The 20,175-nt window shown below is 40.2% G+C and overlaps 5 protein-coding genes across 6 annotated transcripts; 3 read left to right on the top strand and 2 right to left on the bottom strand.

The window, feature by feature from the left end:
- Nucleotides 1–394: 394 nt before the first annotated feature.
- Nucleotides 395–11,094, bottom strand: RB195_005523 (uncharacterized protein; the record flags this gene model as incomplete). Its single annotated transcript, XM_013436889.2, has 23 exons — nt 395–517; nt 3,955–4,068; nt 4,125–4,272; nt 4,377–4,478; nt 4,616–4,689; nt 5,145–5,267; nt 5,469–5,651; nt 5,743–5,907; nt 5,963–6,181; nt 7,343–7,481; nt 7,591–7,709; nt 7,801–7,897; nt 7,961–8,070; nt 8,139–8,246; nt 8,437–8,547; nt 8,743–8,827; nt 9,240–9,340; nt 9,443–9,529; nt 9,626–9,772; nt 9,946–10,006; nt 10,138–10,222; nt 10,280–10,431; nt 10,997–11,094. The coding sequence occupies 23 exons, from the start codon at nt 11,092–11,094 to the stop codon at nt 395–397; spliced, it is 2,751 nt and encodes a 916-aa protein (XP_013292343.2).
- Nucleotides 11,095–13,269: 2,175 nt separating this feature from the next.
- On the bottom strand, nt 13,270–16,558 carry RB195_005522 (uncharacterized protein; the record flags this gene model as incomplete). Its single annotated transcript, XM_064178075.1, has 4 exons — nt 13,270–13,463; nt 14,591–14,693; nt 15,231–15,325; nt 16,444–16,558. The coding sequence occupies 4 exons, from the start codon at nt 16,556–16,558 to the stop codon at nt 13,270–13,272; spliced, it is 507 nt and encodes a 168-aa protein (XP_064035159.1).
- A 1,429-nt stretch (nt 16,559–17,987) lies between these two features.
- Nucleotides 17,988–18,454, top strand: RB195_005521 (uncharacterized protein; the record flags this gene model as incomplete). Of its 2 annotated transcripts, XM_064178074.1 has the most annotated exons (2): nt 17,988–18,056; nt 18,131–18,454. In XM_064178074.1, the coding sequence occupies 2 exons, from the start codon at nt 17,988–17,990 to the stop codon at nt 18,452–18,454; spliced, it is 393 nt and encodes a 130-aa protein (XP_064035157.1). The 2 variants fall into 2 exon arrangements, with proteins under 2 accessions (XP_064035157.1, XP_064035158.1); XM_064178073.1 differs by lacking the exon at nt 17,988–18,056.
- A 54-nt stretch (nt 18,455–18,508) lies between these two features.
- RB195_005520 (uncharacterized protein) lies at nt 18,509–18,919 on the top strand (the record flags this gene model as incomplete). Its single annotated transcript, XM_064178072.1, has 1 exon — nt 18,509–18,919. One exon carries the CDS (start codon nt 18,509–18,511, stop codon nt 18,917–18,919), a length of 411 nt encoding a protein of 136 aa, XP_064035156.1.
- Nucleotides 18,920–19,001: 82 nt separating this feature from the next.
- On the top strand, nt 19,002–20,156 carry RB195_005519 (uncharacterized protein; the record flags this gene model as incomplete). The annotated part of the gene is made up of 1 exon (XM_064178071.1): nt 19,002–20,156. One exon carries the CDS (start codon nt 19,002–19,004, stop codon nt 20,154–20,156), a length of 1,155 nt encoding a protein of 384 aa, XP_064035155.1.
- Nucleotides 20,157–20,175: the final 19 nt, after the last annotated feature.

The following is a 20,175-nucleotide window of genomic DNA, read 5'->3' as shown; positions in this document are numbered from 1 at the left end:
CGACAAGTCAATCCGCAAGCAGGGTTCGGTTTCACCCATATCGATCGGATTGTTACAGGTTAATCACTCGGCGAACAAATTAATCCTACTTTAACTAGACCAAGCTAGAAAAAATGAAATTATGTATGGAACAGATAGAAAATTAAAATTTCATTCAAATCCACAAATAAACAGTTTTCTAGAAGAATTTCTCGCATTTATAAGGTAAAACAGCTGAATCCCTAATTAACAGTGCCAGAACCAGCTCCAGTAAACAACGAAACACTGGGAAGAAATGTGTCAACAGTAAGTCTCAGCAGTTATAACAAGTTGAAAGGTCAGAAACGATTTTCCAGAGGAAATATTTTAGAAAATAACGAACCGAAGGAAAATAGTCAACAACTAGCCCCGCCTCTCAAAAGCGCGATTTTTGTGATTCTCGACGTCGCTGTGATGTGCCGCTTTGAGCCGCCGTCGCACCAGTTCCACTCCAAGCCCTTTTGCTGTGGCTCTCCGATTGTCCAGCTCGTCGATCATTCTGAAATTGACACTTCGTTGAAATGAAAGAACCACTCGTAAGCGTAGCGTACTTTTATGTGTCCAACACATTCATTAAAGAATAATGTATTCCCCATTAGCAGATTAGCCGGGAAGATACAGAATCCTGGCTAGAACTCCTATTAACAAAAACATATCTTTCTTGCTTAGATTTTAAGTGTTAGAATCGAGAGGAATAAAATCGAATTAGTGCAACATGGATGCGAATGGATGTCGATCTTCAAACTAGCAATGACGATTGTCTAATTGCCAATAAAACTAATGAGCTGCGCTCATCATTTGCTATGACAATGCCAATTAATTACAGGTCCCGACAGCCGTATGCGTCGATTGCCGGCATAGAAGCACACATGGCTGCAATACCGAATAACATTAGGATCAGTGAAGGGAAAATGCAACAGCTGTGAAAGGAAAGGGATGACTGAAGGACACAAAAGAACAAACTCGTTAACTTAAACACATTGTTATTCAAAATGGAAAGTGATGAAGCTAGAGAGGACATTTTCTTGTTCACATTCTTCATTGCCAGAAACACGGATAATCAAGTTCACGCTTCAAAAGATAAACAACTAGAACCTGGAGAGTAACAAAAATACGAGAGTGGTTTTTAAAACTAATGCGAATCTGAGTACTGTGCCTAAGGGCAGTGACGAAACTGCAACCCGGAAATAATCAAAAGCAAAGAAAGTTATATGAAAAGGAATACCTGAGCGAATTCTACAATTGCTCATTTCTGTATGTTAAAGGGACAAAGTTAGTTAAGTCCAGTTAAAATCATTCAAATTCTGCTTACCTACAAAATTTCTAGAATACTCCCGCTATAACCGTGTCCTTGCATTAAAGGCAGCATACCATGAATCTGGGGTGGTACGGATTTCAGGTGGAGTATCCTTATACGGGGTCGTAGATTACGTACACCGGGTGGTTCCGCTCATCTCTCCCTGAATCACTACAAGCAGCCGGCCCCTGGATGCTGTTTTGTACTATGCCTTCTATTGCAGCGCGCCACCCTTGCATGCGTAGCGTCCCCTACTGCCTATCGGGGCAGTCCGAATTGATTTTCGACGAATCGCAGGGCGGAGGCGGAGCAAGGGGTGGAGCGTTGCACGGATGGCGTTTGCAGTGATGTAGGGAGAGATGAGCGGAACTACCCCGTCTCCATAATGGAATAATGAAAATGAAACATTGGGATTTGATATTTCTGATGAAGTAATAGAAGACATACATCCTTCAACATAAGTTTTCTCCTTTTCATTAATTGTTTTTAAATCATTCACTTATGCTTTGTTAAGATTCTGTTGTCAGGGAGAAATTTTTCTGTGTCCTTCTCTTCCATGAACCCATCTCCAACCACTTCACAGTTATGAAAAAATGTGGTGGGGTTCGAGAAAATTGGAACAAGTGAAACTACTATGTTGAACACAGATTTCCCGATGTAGAGACGAAGAATCTGAAGGTAGATGACGAAGTTCTCGAATGTGAACGGCTGAGTATTATACACCATTACTTACTTCATCCGACATGCCCCTCCTCTAAAGAAAAAGTGTTTCTGAATCTAGGATATGCGCGAGGAAGCTTAGAGTTTTTGTTTAATGGACGTCTCTAAGGCTAATCATTGCTTCTTTTTGAACCAGACCAAGTATAACGATAACGCTATAAGGACATTTCTCAGCGAAAGAAGTAAATAAAGAATGTCTTAGGCGAATGGAGAAATTGGAGGAGCTCAAATCTTGCCCATCGCAAAACCCAATAACCTTCGCGCCCGACAGCGTCTTTTGCGAAGTGTGATTAAGCGAAGCGCTCTCCATAACTATTAGGGGTACCCATGAATAATCAGTTATTTCAGTAACAACAAAAGAAATGAATTTACTTACATTTAGTTTTATCTTTAGCCTAATACGCAATCTGCATCCTTACCAAGGACTTTTTCCCATTTTGCTGCTAAAGTTTCAAGCCCCCTTTATAAAATTTCGTTTCGTTCAAAGAAAAATATGATTCTAGATGAGCGCACACTTCACCAATATTTCTGAAACTTTTATTCCTTAGGGAACGTTTCATCGATCAGAATAGATGAAAATGTCTGTGCTATGCCTATGTGCTATGCTCCTATGTCTGGAGAGTACGGGGATCCTTCCTAAAAACGGATCAATTGTCTGCACAACAGGGATGTGCAAACTGTACGCCGGTATTCTTTATTCATCTGCGACAATAGATGCGGAACCCACATACATTGCCTTTAAACCTTCCCAATTTCTTGAAGATGTCATTGGACTCTTGGCCAAGTACCCTGAATAGTGTTTGCTAATTCCTGAACACCTACTGTTTCCACCAGTGGTTTTAAAGCGTCATTTTCAAACTCTAACAGGACGTTCACTTCCATCACTATCAGACAAGTCAAAATCACCGTTGGAATTTTTTTTAAACCAGCGTTTGCAGTTATTTACCTTCAATTCGTCTCCTTACACATCGCAAACTTACTTTGTTGCAACCGTCGCATTAGCACCCGGTCGAAAATGAAAGAGCATGCAATGACATAAATTTCTTCAGTCGCTTGTCCTCTTTACAACAGTGTCATAAAAACGTTTAAATTTAACTGTCATAGAAGTCAAGACCACGATTTGTAATATTCCCATATAAATCACGTCTTTATGCATTCACGCTCTGAACTAGACTGAAGCAAATATTTCAAACTAATAATAATTGATTACTTTGTATACATAATTTTTTTAAATTTCGACACAAGTGATTTTTGAATAGAGGATGAGATGTACATTCAACAAAATTTCCCGAACCGAACACTCATAAAAGAATGGGAATTCCGAACAAGTAATGTACTGATAGAGCATCGTAAACTCAGCACCTCAAAATCTCGAGACTTCACTAAGATACAAAGTATTAAATACCATAGGCTATGTAAGAATCATTATTTTAAGGACTACTTACTGCCTTTGTAACTGGACAAAAATACTGAAGATGGGTAGTAAAGTTCTGGTAAAGGAAGTGCCGGCTATTCTTGAAGATAACAAAAGAAAATTGAGCGATTTTCCAAAGCAATCTTCTAGGAAACTGTAGCAAAACCTCACTCTGAAGAGCAAAAAAAAAACCTTTTAAAATTGCTTTAGGACTGAAAATAAAAAACAGAACTATCAAATATTCTTTTTATATGTATTATTTCTACACCGAAACCACTCGCTATACATTTTAACTATTTCATCATTCTTTTCTATGCATTTGGTTTCATTTTCATTCGAGAACTTTTTCCGCTGCCTTAAAAGACAGGAAGTATACAAATTCCTAGAACATTTATTAGTTGGTTTTTAAAATTTATTTATTTATTCATATTTGGGATCAATGCAACTGTTTTTTACTCTCTACTTCCTGCAAAATTACGAAGAGCTAGAAAGATAAATCCCATACCTGGAAAACTCCTCCCCTGTCTCCTTTTTGCTTGTCACCTTGTCGATCACTGCGTCCCGGAAACCATTGGCCTGGACCGGCATATCCTGCTCTTCCAGTTCGGGGTTCCAAGATCTATAGATCAGCTATTGAAGTCGATCTTCAAAAGCGATGTGTGGGAAGAAGATCACCTGTTCATTGTTATCTGCAAGCTGCTGTAATTTATCAGTAAGATTCAGTGCGATCATTTGCAATCGTGAAGGCTCCACGCGGTGCATCATTAAACAGTCTGTGGGCTCATCTAGCGTTGCCGAAAGCTCTTCTTGAATAATCATCTTGCTGGAAAAAAAAGGTGAAAGATAAGAGAAAAAGCAGAATTCAATTGCTCATAAATGAACCAAAGAGTGGTATCTGCAAAAATGACAAAGGAGTATAAAACTAACCTAATCACGCTATGAACCTGTTTCTTATCCAGCTCAAACAATATCGCGAGTTTTTCAAGAGAAACTGTGGTATATACCGTAGAATACATAAGTAAGTACGTCCTATAAAACATGGTTTTTTAATTGGACTCTTTTCCCAGCACAACAATCCTTTCAAAATGATATAGTCTATTTTTTACAGTATCTACAACTCGTTTGAACCACAAATTTATTTTAGAAGAACATTTCAAAAAACTTACCTTAATGATTCCTCTTGTATACGTTTCACTACCATTTCTTTCACACTTTCAGCATTTCGGAACAGATTCCAGACCTAAAACTCAACTCCTTTTTCAAACACATCTGATAGTTAGTCTCACACAATGCCCTTCGAAAAGAACCCTCCTTTTTATTTATTTATTTTTTTATTTTTTTTTGAAAACCTAGGAGATTCATTGAGTACTTGAAGCTGACAAATCAAGAATTCAAGGGATTCCTCTGTCAGAACTTCATGAGATCGCAGAAAGCCACATAACTAACGAAGATTATTTGCTTTTTGATATTTGAGTTTATTCATATTTCGCTTTAAAATGGAGAATTAGTACGTGAACTCAACTAGGAATCCTGACCTACTTATCAACCAAATCAGAGACATGAAGAGCAAGATAAAAAAGGCACAAAGCTATTATATATTTGCTCATTGTTGCAAATAAAAAAGGAGCATATCTGAGAAGACAAAAGCTATTTTTTATAAATATAAAACAAAGAAAAGACAGGGAAATAACTTACTTTCTGATTCATTTTATCGTTAACGATGTAGTCTCGGCATTTCTTCCAGTCTCCGGCAAGCATAGCTCTTGAAGCTGCCACAACATGTTCACGAGTATTTTCCGGTGGTCCAATCAGTGATGACTAAAGCGTGTTTCAGTTAAAATATGACCCAGCCACACAGAATTAACAAAAAAAGGAAATAAAACCAACATTTTTGTCTCGGAAAAAAATGGCAGATCTATTTCACATTCGACTAGTTTGACAAAATTTTGAGGAACAATTGCAGGGGATTCAATGAGAGTAATGACGATTATTTACTGTCTACTTCGGGAATGTCTTCACCTTTTCACTCTGCTTAAGTTGGTAGTGGAAACTCCTGCTTAACAATCGACGACGCATCTCAAATTCGCAACTAGCCATATGGGGGATTTCAAGTAGCATCGAACAAATGAGATAAACACACTCCATCAACTCCACATTGATATGCATATGATAGGGAACTTGACGTTGTCTTTCCACTTTTTCCTATAATATGAATTCATGAAAAGTGCATCTGGAAAAAGAGAGAACAGAACGAAAATAGGGAAGAAGAAAAAAGTCATAATTAATTAGTTACCTGTTCCGCTGTTCTCTCATGTTGTCTCATAGCGATTGCCTGTGCGAGTAGTTCTTTAGCTCTCTGAGTGTTTTGGATTTCCGATAATCCCTGATGGGCCTCCTTGATGAAACCATGCCGGAAAGCGCATAAACCCAGTTGGCAGATCGTGCGATTATAAAGAATCTGGAACAACAGAAATCAATAAACGATATAATCAATCCAGGAAAGCAGATTTCACCTGCGTATCTGTGTCAGAATGATCAACGATAGCTTGAAGATGACTCATTAACATCAGATCTCTCGCTCGGTGCCATTCGTCATGTAAGGCAAGCCAATACACATGACAGAGCATCGCTCGTTGCCTCAATCGTTTTTCTTCGTCGAGGGAGTAAATCTTCTTGCAGAGACGATCCATAATTTCACCAACGGCTTCATCTCCTTCGTAATTGTCTTGATACTAAACCATGTCATGGTAAAGGATAAAAGGATAAAGTGTCTGGCGTTAATCAATCCGCTTGGGATGCGCCACCACCGTTCACTTCAATTCGGAATCGTTTGGGGTTTGCGAACGTGTAACTGGCCTATACAATGACTTGCGGGTGCTAGCCGATGTGTTAAGTCAGTGTTTTTTATTCTCCCAGACAAGTCTGGTACAAATTTATCGACTTATTATCTTTATAATTTATCGAGGGATGAAAGGCTTGGTGAGCACTAGGGCGGATTCGAACCTCCGATCGATCGTGCAGACAGTGGAACCTCTGACCGCTACACTACACCTACCCCATGTCATGGTAGAAAGTAGTAGTAGTTAGTATTATAACAGATTTAATAATGAGTTCGCTTCACTGCAGTAATAATTCTAGAGAGGATTCATAAATTTCGAAGCCTTTCTCTCTTCAAAATAAAATATGCACACTACTGAATTTTCTTCATAAATCAATATATTCTCACACTACAGGGATGAACAGATAATATGCAATTTTGTTTTCGAATGAATGTTTTAGAGAGAAAGCATTATAAAAAGAAAGAAAGACTACAAAATAGACTACATTTTCTGAGTATACGATAATGGAGCTGTTGAAATAAAAGAGAGAAGAAAATTATCTTTTCAGCACACATAGGAGAAAATATTTCACAAAGCGACGAAAACGATACAGGAACCTACAACAAAATTACAGCCTATTCGCAAAGAGTCGAAGGCGCGAAGGAATGTATTGAAGAACTAATTAAAAGAACAACCAAAAGACCACAGCAGTCGTACGATTCGATTTGCACAATCTTTTCTACTTCGCTTATGAACAAGAATAAAACATTCCATTTTATTTCTCCTCAGGAGATACTTAAAACTCAAAAGATAGGATCTACACAAATTTGACATGCACAAACCTTAACCCGAACCGCGGTATGATCTCTTCATTGATCCTTTTTCTATTTTGCAGACCTTTACGTGGTGGTATCATACACCACTGTCTTTTTTGTTCACTTTACACTAAAGAGACTCCAAAAATTAGATTCCAAAAACTGCTATCGATTTCTTTTTGTTCTTGTAAAAGTTGGCGTTAAGACATGCTTCTAGAGAGGATGTTAAAGTAAATTGAATAGCGAAAAGAATGTTTACCTTGTAGTAGAGATGCTCAATTCTCATCATATAAATTTTGCAAACTTCGTCGACATCAAATATATCCTCGTCGATACGTTCCTGGACATATTTCTCAGTACGTTCGATGAGAATGCACATGTCTTTCTCACCTTTGAGCCTGAAATAAACTCGCTTTAGTGAAATGCTCATGCAAAGTAAGATGCTGAACCACTTTCATGATTTTGGTGAGAATTCCGAAAAAAAAAATGCTGTTTTTCTAAACTAACTTTTCTATATAGTCGTTGGAGTGGCAATCGGCATTTTGAAGAATTTTCGTCAATTCGCTATCAAGACGCTGAACCATCATTAAGAAAGAACCTTGGATCTTGTACGGGATAGTTTCATCCTGAAAGACATGCGTGTGGATGTATCCATGTATGTATGTCGATTTAGGAAAGGTATTCCGTTTCATTTTGCTCGGAAACTGACAGCGCTACCTTTAGGTTCTCCTCCTCCTCGACAAATTTCACAGAGAGCTTGACTTCAGGATGGGCCATTAGGATATCAAGCAGTTCAGTGACAGCCAACATAGTTCTGAATTTCACAATGAAAATACGAAACATAACTTAACGTCAAAATAGCACAGAAAAGCAGCACTTGTTAAAATTCCCAAATTCCATAAAATCGCTGATCTTCGCGTTTATCTCGAACAGCGAAGAAATGATGTTGAACAAGATTTTCACAGAGATCCCAACTCCTAGTTTCTTCTAGAATATTTCTTCTTAGAACTGAAATCTTCACAAAGGACAAAACCTTCAACGGGAACAGCAATGACCTCTTCAGCAATCTTGTACAATTCCTGAAGTAGTCTAACATGCTGCTTCCTGTTTGTTCCAAGACGACCACGCGAAGCCATCACTTCATTGAGCTTGCTGATCATTGCCTGAATCAATGTGCGTATAACACTAACAAACATACCGCCTAAAATAACACTTTAAAACGAAAGCTAAACAGTGTCGTAGTTTCGTATAAAACTGAGAAAAAAAATTGTTGGAATCTTTTTCCTTACTTCTGAAGAAATTTGGATCAAAGTACGTTCGACTATTATTGATTATAAAGTTACGGCAGCATACCTCGTGAGTGACTTCCTGCTTAGGTTCGAACAGCTGAACCTGCTTCTCTTTAGTGATAGGAGTCCATTCGCCTCCATCATCGTCTTCATCATCAACGAGGTCAAGGGCAGCCTAAAGCAGTTATTTAAAAATGGATATCTCATCCTGTAAAATTGATCTAACACAACGTCATGAAACCAGCGCCCTCAAAAAGCTGGAATATCATTCAATAGCGGCAGAATCGAAAGAAATCAGACGAAAAGATTGATGGAAATACAAACGCTTATAGCATTTCATTTATCAATACCAGAAATAAACTGAAATTACCTTAGGCTTGTTTTGCTCCCTCTGCTTTCGCTTCTTTTCTTTCTTTCTTTCTCCGGTTCCATCATCATCGCCACGAAACTCTTTCCTGAAGCAGCACATAACCTACTCTAAAGTGGCGAGTTTATCACATTTGCAAAAAAAGGTGAACTGCCAAGCCGCCAGCGAAATTCTTCACTCAGAGGCCCACAATGTACCTGATTGAGCAATAGGAGAGATTATATAACAAACGGAAAGAGATTATATAACAAACAGAAAAGCATTGCACATTTCGGCAACTGCATCGATGTTACCCAATTTCCTGCAGATGAGGCTGCACAGCCTAATGACTGATGTCACATTAAATGAATGAATTGAAACCTCCTCCAGAAAGGAACTGAATCATGCTACGAAAGCCGATAATGTTTATATAATGATCAACATCGGAATCACGCTCAAAACCAACAAACACCAGTAGTATTCCACAGGGAACTGATAATAGCAAGCAACGAGAAACAAACTTCAAAAAGTGTCTTCTTAACGCTTCCATTTTGGATCCAAAATCGCCATCATCATCTGACGGGCTAGAGTCCGTATCTGTCGACCAGTCGTCCGAATCGCTCTATTAAAAAAATTTAATCAAACGCTACCACAAAGCGGTGTAAACATTTAACATGAAGAAGAGGATTAAGTAGAAAATAACAAAGCACAGAAAACCATTCACCTCGCTTCCACTGCTTGAAAGATCCTTCTTTTTTTCTTTGATAGTAGGCACAGCAATTTCGCCCACATCTTCACCTGACTCGTCAGCCTAAATCCGATCAGACTACTTCTTAAAAACTCTAACAGCAGAAATTTTCAATTATGAAGGGAAACAGTGATAATGACGGACAAAACGTTCACTAACCTCTTCTTCCTCCTCTTCAGGAGTTTCGTATCCAGGAGGATCGGGACTTTCTCGATATTCGGCGATTTTCTGCTCAAACTCTTTGACGTATTTACGGACTTTCTGGCGCAAATTAGTAAGCGCTTTCAAGTTCACTTTGGAAAGAGCCTGAAACAAGCAACAATAGAACCCAATGTCATAAAGGAAGTAATTATTAATGTTATGAATAGTTTGATTTAGAGTAAACAGGTAAACTGGATCCAATTAACAAAGAGGAAAGCCTTAGGAACGTTTGATGGAATAAAAACGGCGTTAATGCCAAAGAGAAAATAGCGACTTACGTTTTTCGCCTCCTTGTTTTCCCAGAAACTAAGCACGAAGTCCTCCAAGTCGACAAGATACCTGAAAGCATGTCTTCTGCAGGTCAGAAAAGAATGGACTACAAAGGGAGAATCATATGACAACCTTCGTTAGGACATTTCATTAAAAAAAAGCAATAATAGCCAAAAAAATGCTGATGGATGAGAAATCACCTGATGTAAAACCGAGGTGTTGAGATGTTCTGTCGAGCAAACACTGTTTTGGACTTGTCGTAAACTTTTACGAGGTCATCGAAAGCTGTAAAACTTCTTCTTAAAAAAAACTGTCAAGATATAAGGGGAAAATAACACACACCCGACAAGATTTTTGTGAAATCCTTGTTATTTTTTGCATTGTTGACTTGTTTAATAAGATCTTTGAGCTCTTTAAACTTCTTCTCCTTATGTGTGCGTACAACACGTTTCTCTTCGTCTTCACTGTCACTTGGATAGGCGAAATCGCGAACACTGAAATAAAATCAGCACATAAATAAAAAATACGTTACTTTAAAGCCGTAAAATATATTTTAGCTCTACACAAATTGGAGGAGTGAGCTTGGAAATAATTGTAAATGATAGTTTGTAACAAGAAAATCACAGGAACAACCGGTCCGTGAAATTTTAAAAGGAAAATCAGTCGAAAAATAAGCCTTCTTATAGTATGATCCTCGAGTTATCAAATCAACTCCTTCTTTTGACAAAAAATTGCTGAATGTTTTACCCCAGTAGCGTTTGGAAACAGAACCTCGAGTACTATCTACTATTAGTTCTACTTTTACGAAAAGTACGCGATTGAAAACTTTTTTAAAAATCAATTTGGTAACTATGTCAATGAAAACGCTTATTTTCCTATTCGCTTTTTTTCGATAAAAATCAAAGGAGAAATGCACAAGCACTTACGGAATGTTTCACGTTATTCACTGAGATATGACAACTCAAAAAGGATAATTTTCTTCGATGATGCAAACAAAATATGTTATGAAATGACAGAATATGTAAGATGAAAAAAAAAACTAAAGAGAAGACAACTTACACTGCGACCCTCTTGGTCTGTACTTCTTCCTCAACATCCGACACATCGGATTCTGACGACGAATCAGAGCTTACCGCTCCTTTGAAGAATTTCGACATCTTCTAGTTCTATAAGTGGCCAAGTCGTCAACGAGAACCAACACCGCAGCGTTTTCTAGGCTTAAAATTTTCTACGTCTTTATTCCAAATAATCTACATGCAAATTTGGCGGAATAATGTAACTGAAAGCAACGAGAACTAAAAGAAGGAAGAAACGCAAAACGGAAGCGAGTGGGACGAGAAGTCCGTAGTGAGGTATACGGTATTGGTGCAGATCGGGCAACTGCTACAATTGTTACACGATCCACGCCCTAGCAGCGCACATTCCAACGCAGCGCATTTGACACCGCGGCGTTCGCGTTGCGGACACAGGGAGTCCAGTTATGATAGGGAATGAAGGAACTATTGCGAACCATTGCGTTAACATTGCACAAAAGTGACTTAGCAACGGATTTTGTAATATCATATAGAAACCTGTGGTGAAAACAGTCCCTTCACATGAATTTTTAGATGTTTACCGTCCGTGAAAGTAAAGTGAACGGTATCTGAACCTACAAGTTTTGGGTAGATGTAGTGAAGGGGGAGAAGGGCACTCAGTGGCCCCCTTATTACTGGACGCTCTATCTTACTTTTTTAAAAGCAACTTTAGCTTACATGCCATAGATCCTCTGAGACTAATGCTTAGGCCTTAGGGCCCCGACTAATTTGATTATTTAGTTCGAGAAATAAGGCGGCCACTGAGTGCCCCCCACCCAACTACATTGTACCCTAGGTTTTTTCTTGCAAACGGCACGGGCTGAGAAATATTCTCACGGTATTTACTTGTAGTCAAAAAAGTTTGTTTGGGGTTAGAAATTGCTTTTCTATCATAGTTTCTCTTTGCGAGTACATAAAAAAATAAGTCACTGTAATCATCCATTGTCTAAAGTATACGTGAAAAACAGTATCAGTCGAATCATAACAACCTGACATGCGGTGCCACTGCACAACCAGTTCGTTATGGGACCAAATTTAACACCAACTGGACTACCCAACAGAGCGAAGGTCCCACCGCTACCCTCTTGAGAGCATCCGCATATAGTCGGGTCAAAACGACATGAAGCATGGCGCATTTGCGTAAGCAGATGCGCTCGAAGCAGCGCGGGGGGGAAAGCGGTTGGAATCGAGGTGGGACCAAATGCAGTAGTGAACGGTGGGAGCAGGAGTCCTCACTGGATCCTAACCGCTGCGCTCGACCGCGCCGCTTCGAGCGCAACCGGTTACTCAACTGCATCGCGCTTCATGTCGCTTTGACTCTACTGTACATAAAGTTGCCAGATGTCATGTCGTTTTCCACACCTACTTAAGCAGCAGTAACAGAAAATTAAATATACATACAGTAAAACATAGAATAGAGGGGCACAACATCGAGATACTTCTAAAGTAGTCGAGAAAATTTTTTAATTAAAAATTTTCTTATGACGTTTGCTACGGAAGAAAACAACAGCGGAACATCAGTATAAAAAATCGAAAGCAAAAAAGTTTTACGTAATAATTAGAGCAGGACCGACATTTATTTACTTGTTTATTCATTTTATATTCACACACGTCCACTGTGTACTAAGAAAGTAACGTTTTTTTTTTAACATACTGTTTGATGTGCTTGATGTACGTAGAGGAAAAAAAGGCTCTTGAACTGAACTTTTTGTGACTCTCTCTCTTTTCGTTTTAACGATGAACGTAAAGGTTGTGGTCATATTTTCGTGGCTGCATGATCTTTCAAACGGTAACGGTTAGCTGGACCAGTTTTCTATCTGACATTGAGCATGATTTGACCGTTTAGTACGTGCGTACACCTTGAGAAAACCCCAAAATTAATTATCATCATTAGTAGGCGCTTATGTTTCCCAAGAGGACTGCAATGCGCGTTCCTATCGATCCAAGGCAGAGTTCACTGTGTGGCAGCTACTGCAAGCGCGTCGCTGTCCACCATGAGTACTGTAGGGAAACGTACAAGTGAAAAAAACAAGCGAATAAAAAAACAGAGGGAAACATATAAAAAGATAGGGGAAAAGAGACAACCGAAAGGAAGTATTTACAAAATTACTTGATCATATCCAGACAGAAAAGTTGTCAGTTTCAAAGTCCACCTCATCGGACAATCTTTTATGGGCGAAGAATAAAGTAATAAAAAAATATGGACTATGTTTGAATTGTTTATTCCAAACGAAACCACAAACGGTGCTATTAAGGAATTCAGCGGTTAGATCCTGTATTTGTAGTCCCACGATGATTGGAGCAATCGATAGTTCGAAGAAGTGATTTCGTATCATTCGAGACGTTGCGCCATTTCATAGGCATTCCAAACTCTGCGGATGACGAGCTCCGATTGTCTTCAACGATCTGTCCACACCGATACATGAAGAAGTAGCCATTCGACCATACTGAGCCTAACAAAACTACGATTGATACCACCATCTACTACCGTCAGAATCAATTCCGATGGAGGATTTCGTTCTTTCCTTCGAAAAAAAAGAACTTGTGGATTATTGATGTAGAGATTTACTAGTGGATGATTGGTGGGAACATGAAAAAAGGGGAAAGGAACCCCAAAACAGCACGCTCTTAACTTTTTTCTCCTGATATGGAATTGAATTCCTGGTTGTTCAGAACATTTCCGAAGTACCTTTAATCAGTTCAGTTTTTTTTTTGCAAAGAAATTTCTCTCAGAACGAGTAATATATATATATATATATATATAATATATATATATATATTGTTATATATATATGTATATAACAATGTATATATATATATATATATATATAACAATTACAAAAAGGCTCATCCTCCAGAAAATCTGTCAACTGGTATGAAAAGAAATTCACATAACTGAGTGGGAATACAAAAGAAATGACAAACACTTGAGAAATACTAAAAATTACATAATTTCCAAAAATCTCTGTCAGTTCTAGAAGAAAGAAAATAGAACGCCAAGAAAACAGCAAAATAGAAAACGGAACAGAAGAAAATTCTCGAAAGCCTCTGATACTTTTCACTTTGCCGCTCTTCGTTGAATATATTTACTACTGTATCTCAATCAGTAAAGATGGTGATTAATCGCTACACTCCTGGGTAACATAACCATAAAAGCATTATAAATCATAAACATAAACAACATCATGAACTCTGCGATAATTTCCTTACAAGAATGTTCAAATTCTTAACCTGTGGCGCGGTCGAGAAAACAGTTGGAACCGAAGTGGGCTGTCACGAACTGCAGCGAAGAATGCTGCTCGCAAAGGTCCTCCCTCGATCCCAACCGCTACGCTCTACCGCACCGCTTGAAGCGCAGCCGCTTGTGCAACTGCACTGAACTTCATGTCATTTTGACACTGCTATACGTCACTGAGTGCACTTTCTACAGGCGCACGCCACTTAAGAGATTGATCGATAAATTTTCTCTTAGGCTGCCCGCAGAGTCCAGAATCACGCGGTCCTGGATTCTGCGGACAGCCTTATGTTTCACATCGGGACCCTCTGGGACATATTTAAAAGAGCAGTCCAAACCACCCACCAGCAAGAAGATATTCCGCTCCAATTTTAAGTTTCACTCCGCATGCTGTATCCGCTAGAGCTGTGTTAATCTCCACGGGCAACATCTTCACCTTTGTCGGCATCTAAAACTGTTCACATTCCTTTAGGAGTACGGATCGGATCCGGACGAGCTGACCTGTGGTGCAATCACGAAAGCAGATGCGTTCACAGTGGGCTCCTCTGTAGCCGCAATCGGAATCCGGAGATGAGTGAGGGTCCCATTGTCCCATTTGCCTGCACAATTGCACCGCAAGTCAGACCGTTTTGAGCTTGCTGTGCACAGTTAAGTTGAAAGTAATGCACAGTCGGGTCAAGACGACAGGAATCACGAGTGTAGTTGCGGTGCATTTGCGTACGCGCTCGGAACGGCGCGGCGGGGCGGCAGTAGGGACCGAGTTGGGACCGTCATAAACTGCGCAAGCAAGGGCTCCACCACGTTCCAAGCCGCTACGCTCCACCGATGCGCCTCGAGGGAAACCGCAAATGCATATGTGCTTTATGTCGTTTTGACCCTACTATACGCCCGGAATGAATAAAATAAATGAGTAAATGAAAAAATAATAAATAATGAAGTGAATTTATGGATAAGATATGGAGGTTTGTGGATAAGTTTCATGTACCTTAAAAACATCCTTGTGTTCCACCATGTAGCTTATGCCGTTAAGATCATTTCTCCTACCGGAATTCGATGTGCCAAGAATCTTCGCGTGCGAAACTGTAAAAAAAGAAAGTCACATAAATGGTCATTTTGTGGGTCTATCCAGGGTAGGAACGTGTTTATTTTTGTCGTGCGGCAATGTGTACATTCATGTTTATGCATTGTGCATAAGTAGCTTATACAGCACTTATGTTATCTCGGATGACCGCGATGCTTTCGATTCGAGCAGAGCGGGGGGCAATGCGTTGCCCCCCGCTCTGCTCGAATCGAAAGAAGAAAAATAATGGACGTGAACTGCAGCCGCACTTTGACCCTCCGCCGAACGTAAATATAGGATAAATCAGCTTTGTGTCTACTGGTGCTAAAGTATTGGGTCGGATGCATAACTGATGCGGTTTTTTTCTTTTTTTTTCGCGAAATTTCCCTTTGAAATTTGGCGTTTTGTTTAACATTTTTCTGTGGAAAGAATCTTCTCCTTTCTCTTGACGAGGATGCCATCGGAAATCATATCCACGTTCGGCACATTATACTCTGCCACTTCAGGAAAGATTGGAATGCAGCGCAGTCATTTCGCGACCTCAAACAAATTTTGGCGAACAAACAGTCGGCAAAAGCAAAATTTCGATATGGCGAAAACGGATATGATTTTTAATAACATTTTCACTAAATGAGAAGAGAAGATTATTTCTACATAAAAAATAAAAAATTTAAACGCCAGTTTTTGAAGAAGAAAAAAGTTGAAAACCCGTAATAATTAAGCATCGACCCTGTAATATGCATAAAATGCCCATACAATAGTTTGGAGGTGGTGCGGTGGGACCCAGGCTCAGCTCTGCAACCCGATTTGGACCAAGGCAATTGTTTACGCAAATGTGCCATAAGTCGGCTCGTTTCTAACCTATTGTCTAAAATGTCATTTATCTTCTATTTTATTTTCACTAATATATTATTATACTTACTATTTGCTATTATATTATTACACTGTGCTATATTAAGTACTATTTATATTTTTACTTTTGCTTGCTTACTTTCGTTTATTCGCTTGCAATCTCTGAACTCGCGGGAATGATGATGGCAATTGTGAAATGTTAATCCGACTGTTAGCTGAGGGTCAGAAATCCGAAGATATCCAGGGAAACGCTAAAACTAATTTCACATATAACTGATCTATGTACCCCAATCAGCCTTGCAGAACGACTCCTTCGTGGATTGCGCCGGTGAACAGAAGCATCCGTCAGTATATGGGAAGTATAAAAGTAAAGTGAAGCATAGAATGAAGACGTGAATCATCCTAAAATGTGCGAGTTTTGAGGGGTTCATAGAAAAAATGTCAAGTATTTTAAGAAAACCGCAGCCATTCTCTTGAAAAGACAGTTGGTGTTGTTTAAATATAGCAAATATGTAAATATTGTTGATCTTCGTGGCAAAAAAAAAATCAACAAAAATAGGTGATCCTATTGTTTTTCTGTTTTTGTTATATGAGGGTTATGCAGATTTTTTTCATGCTGCTAAAAAAAAAACAGAAAAATCTTTCTCACTATGTCGGATCCACGTATACGAGAATAATTCGGGAATTATTCGTCAGAAATATCGGGAACATGACTGGAAATCGTTTTCAATTGATTGATTATGTATTTCTGTTCCCACAGTTTCTGGTATTCTTGTCGAGACCGCAATGTGAAAATCACGTGGACCTTGCAGCTAATTTCATGTTGACGTCGATGTTCACTTCTTTAGAAACTGTTGGAAAAAGTTCAGGCCTTTAAATCGTGATCGGATTAAGGCTCCGATCGAACTACCTACTTATATTCTTCCCCTAAATCCACCAAGAAGGGAGTTCAAAATTGCAAACAAGAACTGCAACCAAGGAAAGATAAGAGTTAAAAAGGATAAAAAGACCTAGAGCAGAAATAAAATCAGAGAAATAATTGTATCATCAAGAAATAGACTGTTATAACAAATGATAGGAAAATATAAATAAAAACAAATTAAGGTTCGATAAGAAGAAATCCCAAGCCTAGAAACACTTGCACAGATTTGCAGAAATTTCAATTTATTCAAATCACTTTACAATCAAAAAGAGGATCTTGTTTACTTGAAAAACTGGAAACAACCAACACCTGTAAGTAGGACAGTTTCTGAAAAGCAAAAAACATAGGATGGTACTATGTATTCAGCGCTCACTCCTTCCGTAGCATCATGAGCTCGGATGAATGCAAATTTTTATTGTTGACTGCACCTCTGCATAAGTAACCAACGACCGACGAAGAACTATTTATATAGAACTCAGGCACTTCTATATAAACATACTTAGCTAGGAAAAAGTTGACTATTCATCATAATAAATACTTAGTTAGTCTAATTTTTCTAATGGGCCGCGTATACGAGTCTGATTGCTACCTGCACGTGGTGGTCCTGCTTTAACTAAACGCAATCAGGCGTTTGAGTATACACATTGGGAACGTAGGAGCTATATAACCTGCACTGTTGTATGGCGAAAGCTTCCCATACATTGCAAAAAGGTGCTGTCGTCCAGCACATCGCCAAAGCCCATAACCTGAAAGGACAACTGCCTGAAGGGAGCATGGAATCTTTGGCGACAACCATTCGTTTCGTCACGCTGAACTGCTGAACACTATCGAGTGAACTCCAACAAGCCGCTCTATCCTGACTTCTGCGATATCTCTGTGTGCCTTTTGCTGCACTGCAGGAAACACGCATGAGGGATCGGCCCGTCATCAGCATCGAAAATTACACCAAATACTGCGGCGATGCTGATGAGAACAAAGTAGGTGGGTGCGCAATAGCTGTGAGGAACGATTACATGAACCTGGTGGAGGAATTTGGCTAAACGTCGTCTAGATGCGCCTTTCTACGACTGCGGGATCGCAGAGACGTAAACTCTGGATCGTACGTGCTCATGCACCTACGGAAACCGCTGAGGACAACAGTAAGGAGGCCTTCTATGATGAACTCAATGCGTTGATGTCTGAACTACTAAGCCAGCGAGTGGTCATTGTCGGAATCGACGCAAATGCGAAGATGGAACAACAATCCGATGTGCTGCGAAAATGGTATTATCCAGCGGAGCGCACGCCGGACAACGGTGACCGTCTGGTCGACTTGTGCGAACAGACGGGCCTCATCATCGCTTCCACGTTTAAGAGGAATCGTCGACGCCATTAGCTCACGTGGCAGGGGTCAACCCTTTTAACGCCTGAAGAGCAGCGCAAGCGGAAGATGAGGACTCTTAAACTTCAGCTCGACTACGTTCTGGCGAGGAACATTCCTCAGTCAGATATCCGAAAATCTAGGGCTGTTTGGGACGTCGCCTTCGACTCTGACCACCGTCCAGTTCTTCTCAGCTTCAAGATGCGGTTCTACAAGAGAAACCGAGGAGTTCCTCCTCAACCGAAAATCGACATGGCAGGTCTGAAAGATGATGAATGCAGAAGAAAATTCCGTCAACGTGTGACTATTCACAGAGAGTACAGACCAGGGAGAAGCTTAGCGATGCGGATTCCTTCACAAAGTGCATCCTGGACGCTGCAAGGGAAACGCTCCCAGTTCTATTGCCGCGGAAGAAGTTTGCCTTTGCATCTGCGGAAACAAAATCCACGTACAATTCTGTATGTGTCGCAGCGTTCGTGACTTCAACCAGGAAAAGCGTCTTAGAAGGAAGCTGCGTCGTTAACTGCAACAAGACCGCGATAACGAGTGGACGTCAAGAGCGATGGAGTTTGAGAAGGCGTGGGAGGACAGGAACCCGCGGAAAGCCTACGCCCTACTAAAACAGTATAGCGGCAAAATGAAAAAATGTTCCCATGTCCTCAACACTGCTAATGGGGTAGCTGTCGGTAAAGCAACCCTTCCAATTTGGAAGGAACACTTCAAAACCTTGCTGAGCCGGCTAGCACCGTCAACTCCTGAACTCGAACATGTTCATAGACCGACATATGCGGTTAACGAGGAGCCACCGACCGAGTCGAAGGTCCTGGTCTGTATTCAGAAAATGAAGAATGGAAAATCTGGTGGAGACAACGGGATTAGCGCAGAAATGCTAAAATATCTTACACCGTCTGGGATTCGTGAGATGACAAAGATCATCCGTTCAATATGGATAAACGAAAGGATACCTGATTCGTGGAGACACGCTATCATAATTCCTCTCCACAAGAAGTTATCCGTCACGGACCCAAGGAATTATCGAGGAATCTCTTTGCTGCGTGTTATGTACAAGGTACTGGAGCGCATTATCCTGGGCCGACTCACTAAACATCGCGAAGAAACAACGCGCGACGAGCAAGCTGGCTTTCGTCCTGGCCGATCTACGATTGTCCAGGTGTTCATCGTCAGGAGAGTGATCGAAATCTGGCAGCGGTATTCAAAGCCAATGCAACTAGCGTTTCTGGACTTTGAAGCCGCGTTCGACTCTCCTCACCGAGGCCGTCTTCTCAACGCGTTTCGCGCCGATGGAGTACCAGGAAAAATCGTTCGCTTGCTTGATGACAAGAATCAACGAACAACTGCTGCAGTTCGAACACCAGCCGGATGTACAACACCGTTTGAAGTGGTAACTGGAGTAAGACAAGGGGCGGTGGCAGGACCCTTCCTGTTCAATTTCGCCATCGACGACATTATGCGAAGAACAGTCGACCAGTGTCCTGTCGACATTGTCTTAGCACCATCAGGGTGCCCCTTGACTGACCTCGAGTACGCCGACGATGTTGTTATATTCGCGGAAAGCAGCACGAAACTTCAGCATGTTGTCAACCTTGTATCGAAGCTGGCTGCAGCCTACGGACTACGCCTATGCCCTGATAAATGCAAGCAGATGTGGATCTTTCGAGACCTCAAACGGGAATCAGGGTGTACGAACAACCGATAGAACTCGTCGATGAGTTCTG

Source organism: Necator americanus, chromosome I (genome assembly GCF_031761385.1).
Source record: "Necator americanus strain Aroian chromosome I, whole genome shotgun sequence".
NCBI classification, from domain to species: domain Eukaryota; kingdom Metazoa; phylum Nematoda; class Chromadorea; order Rhabditida; family Ancylostomatidae; genus Necator; species Necator americanus.
Note: the sequence above shows the minus strand (reverse complement) of the source record. Positions and strands in the feature narration are given on the sequence as shown.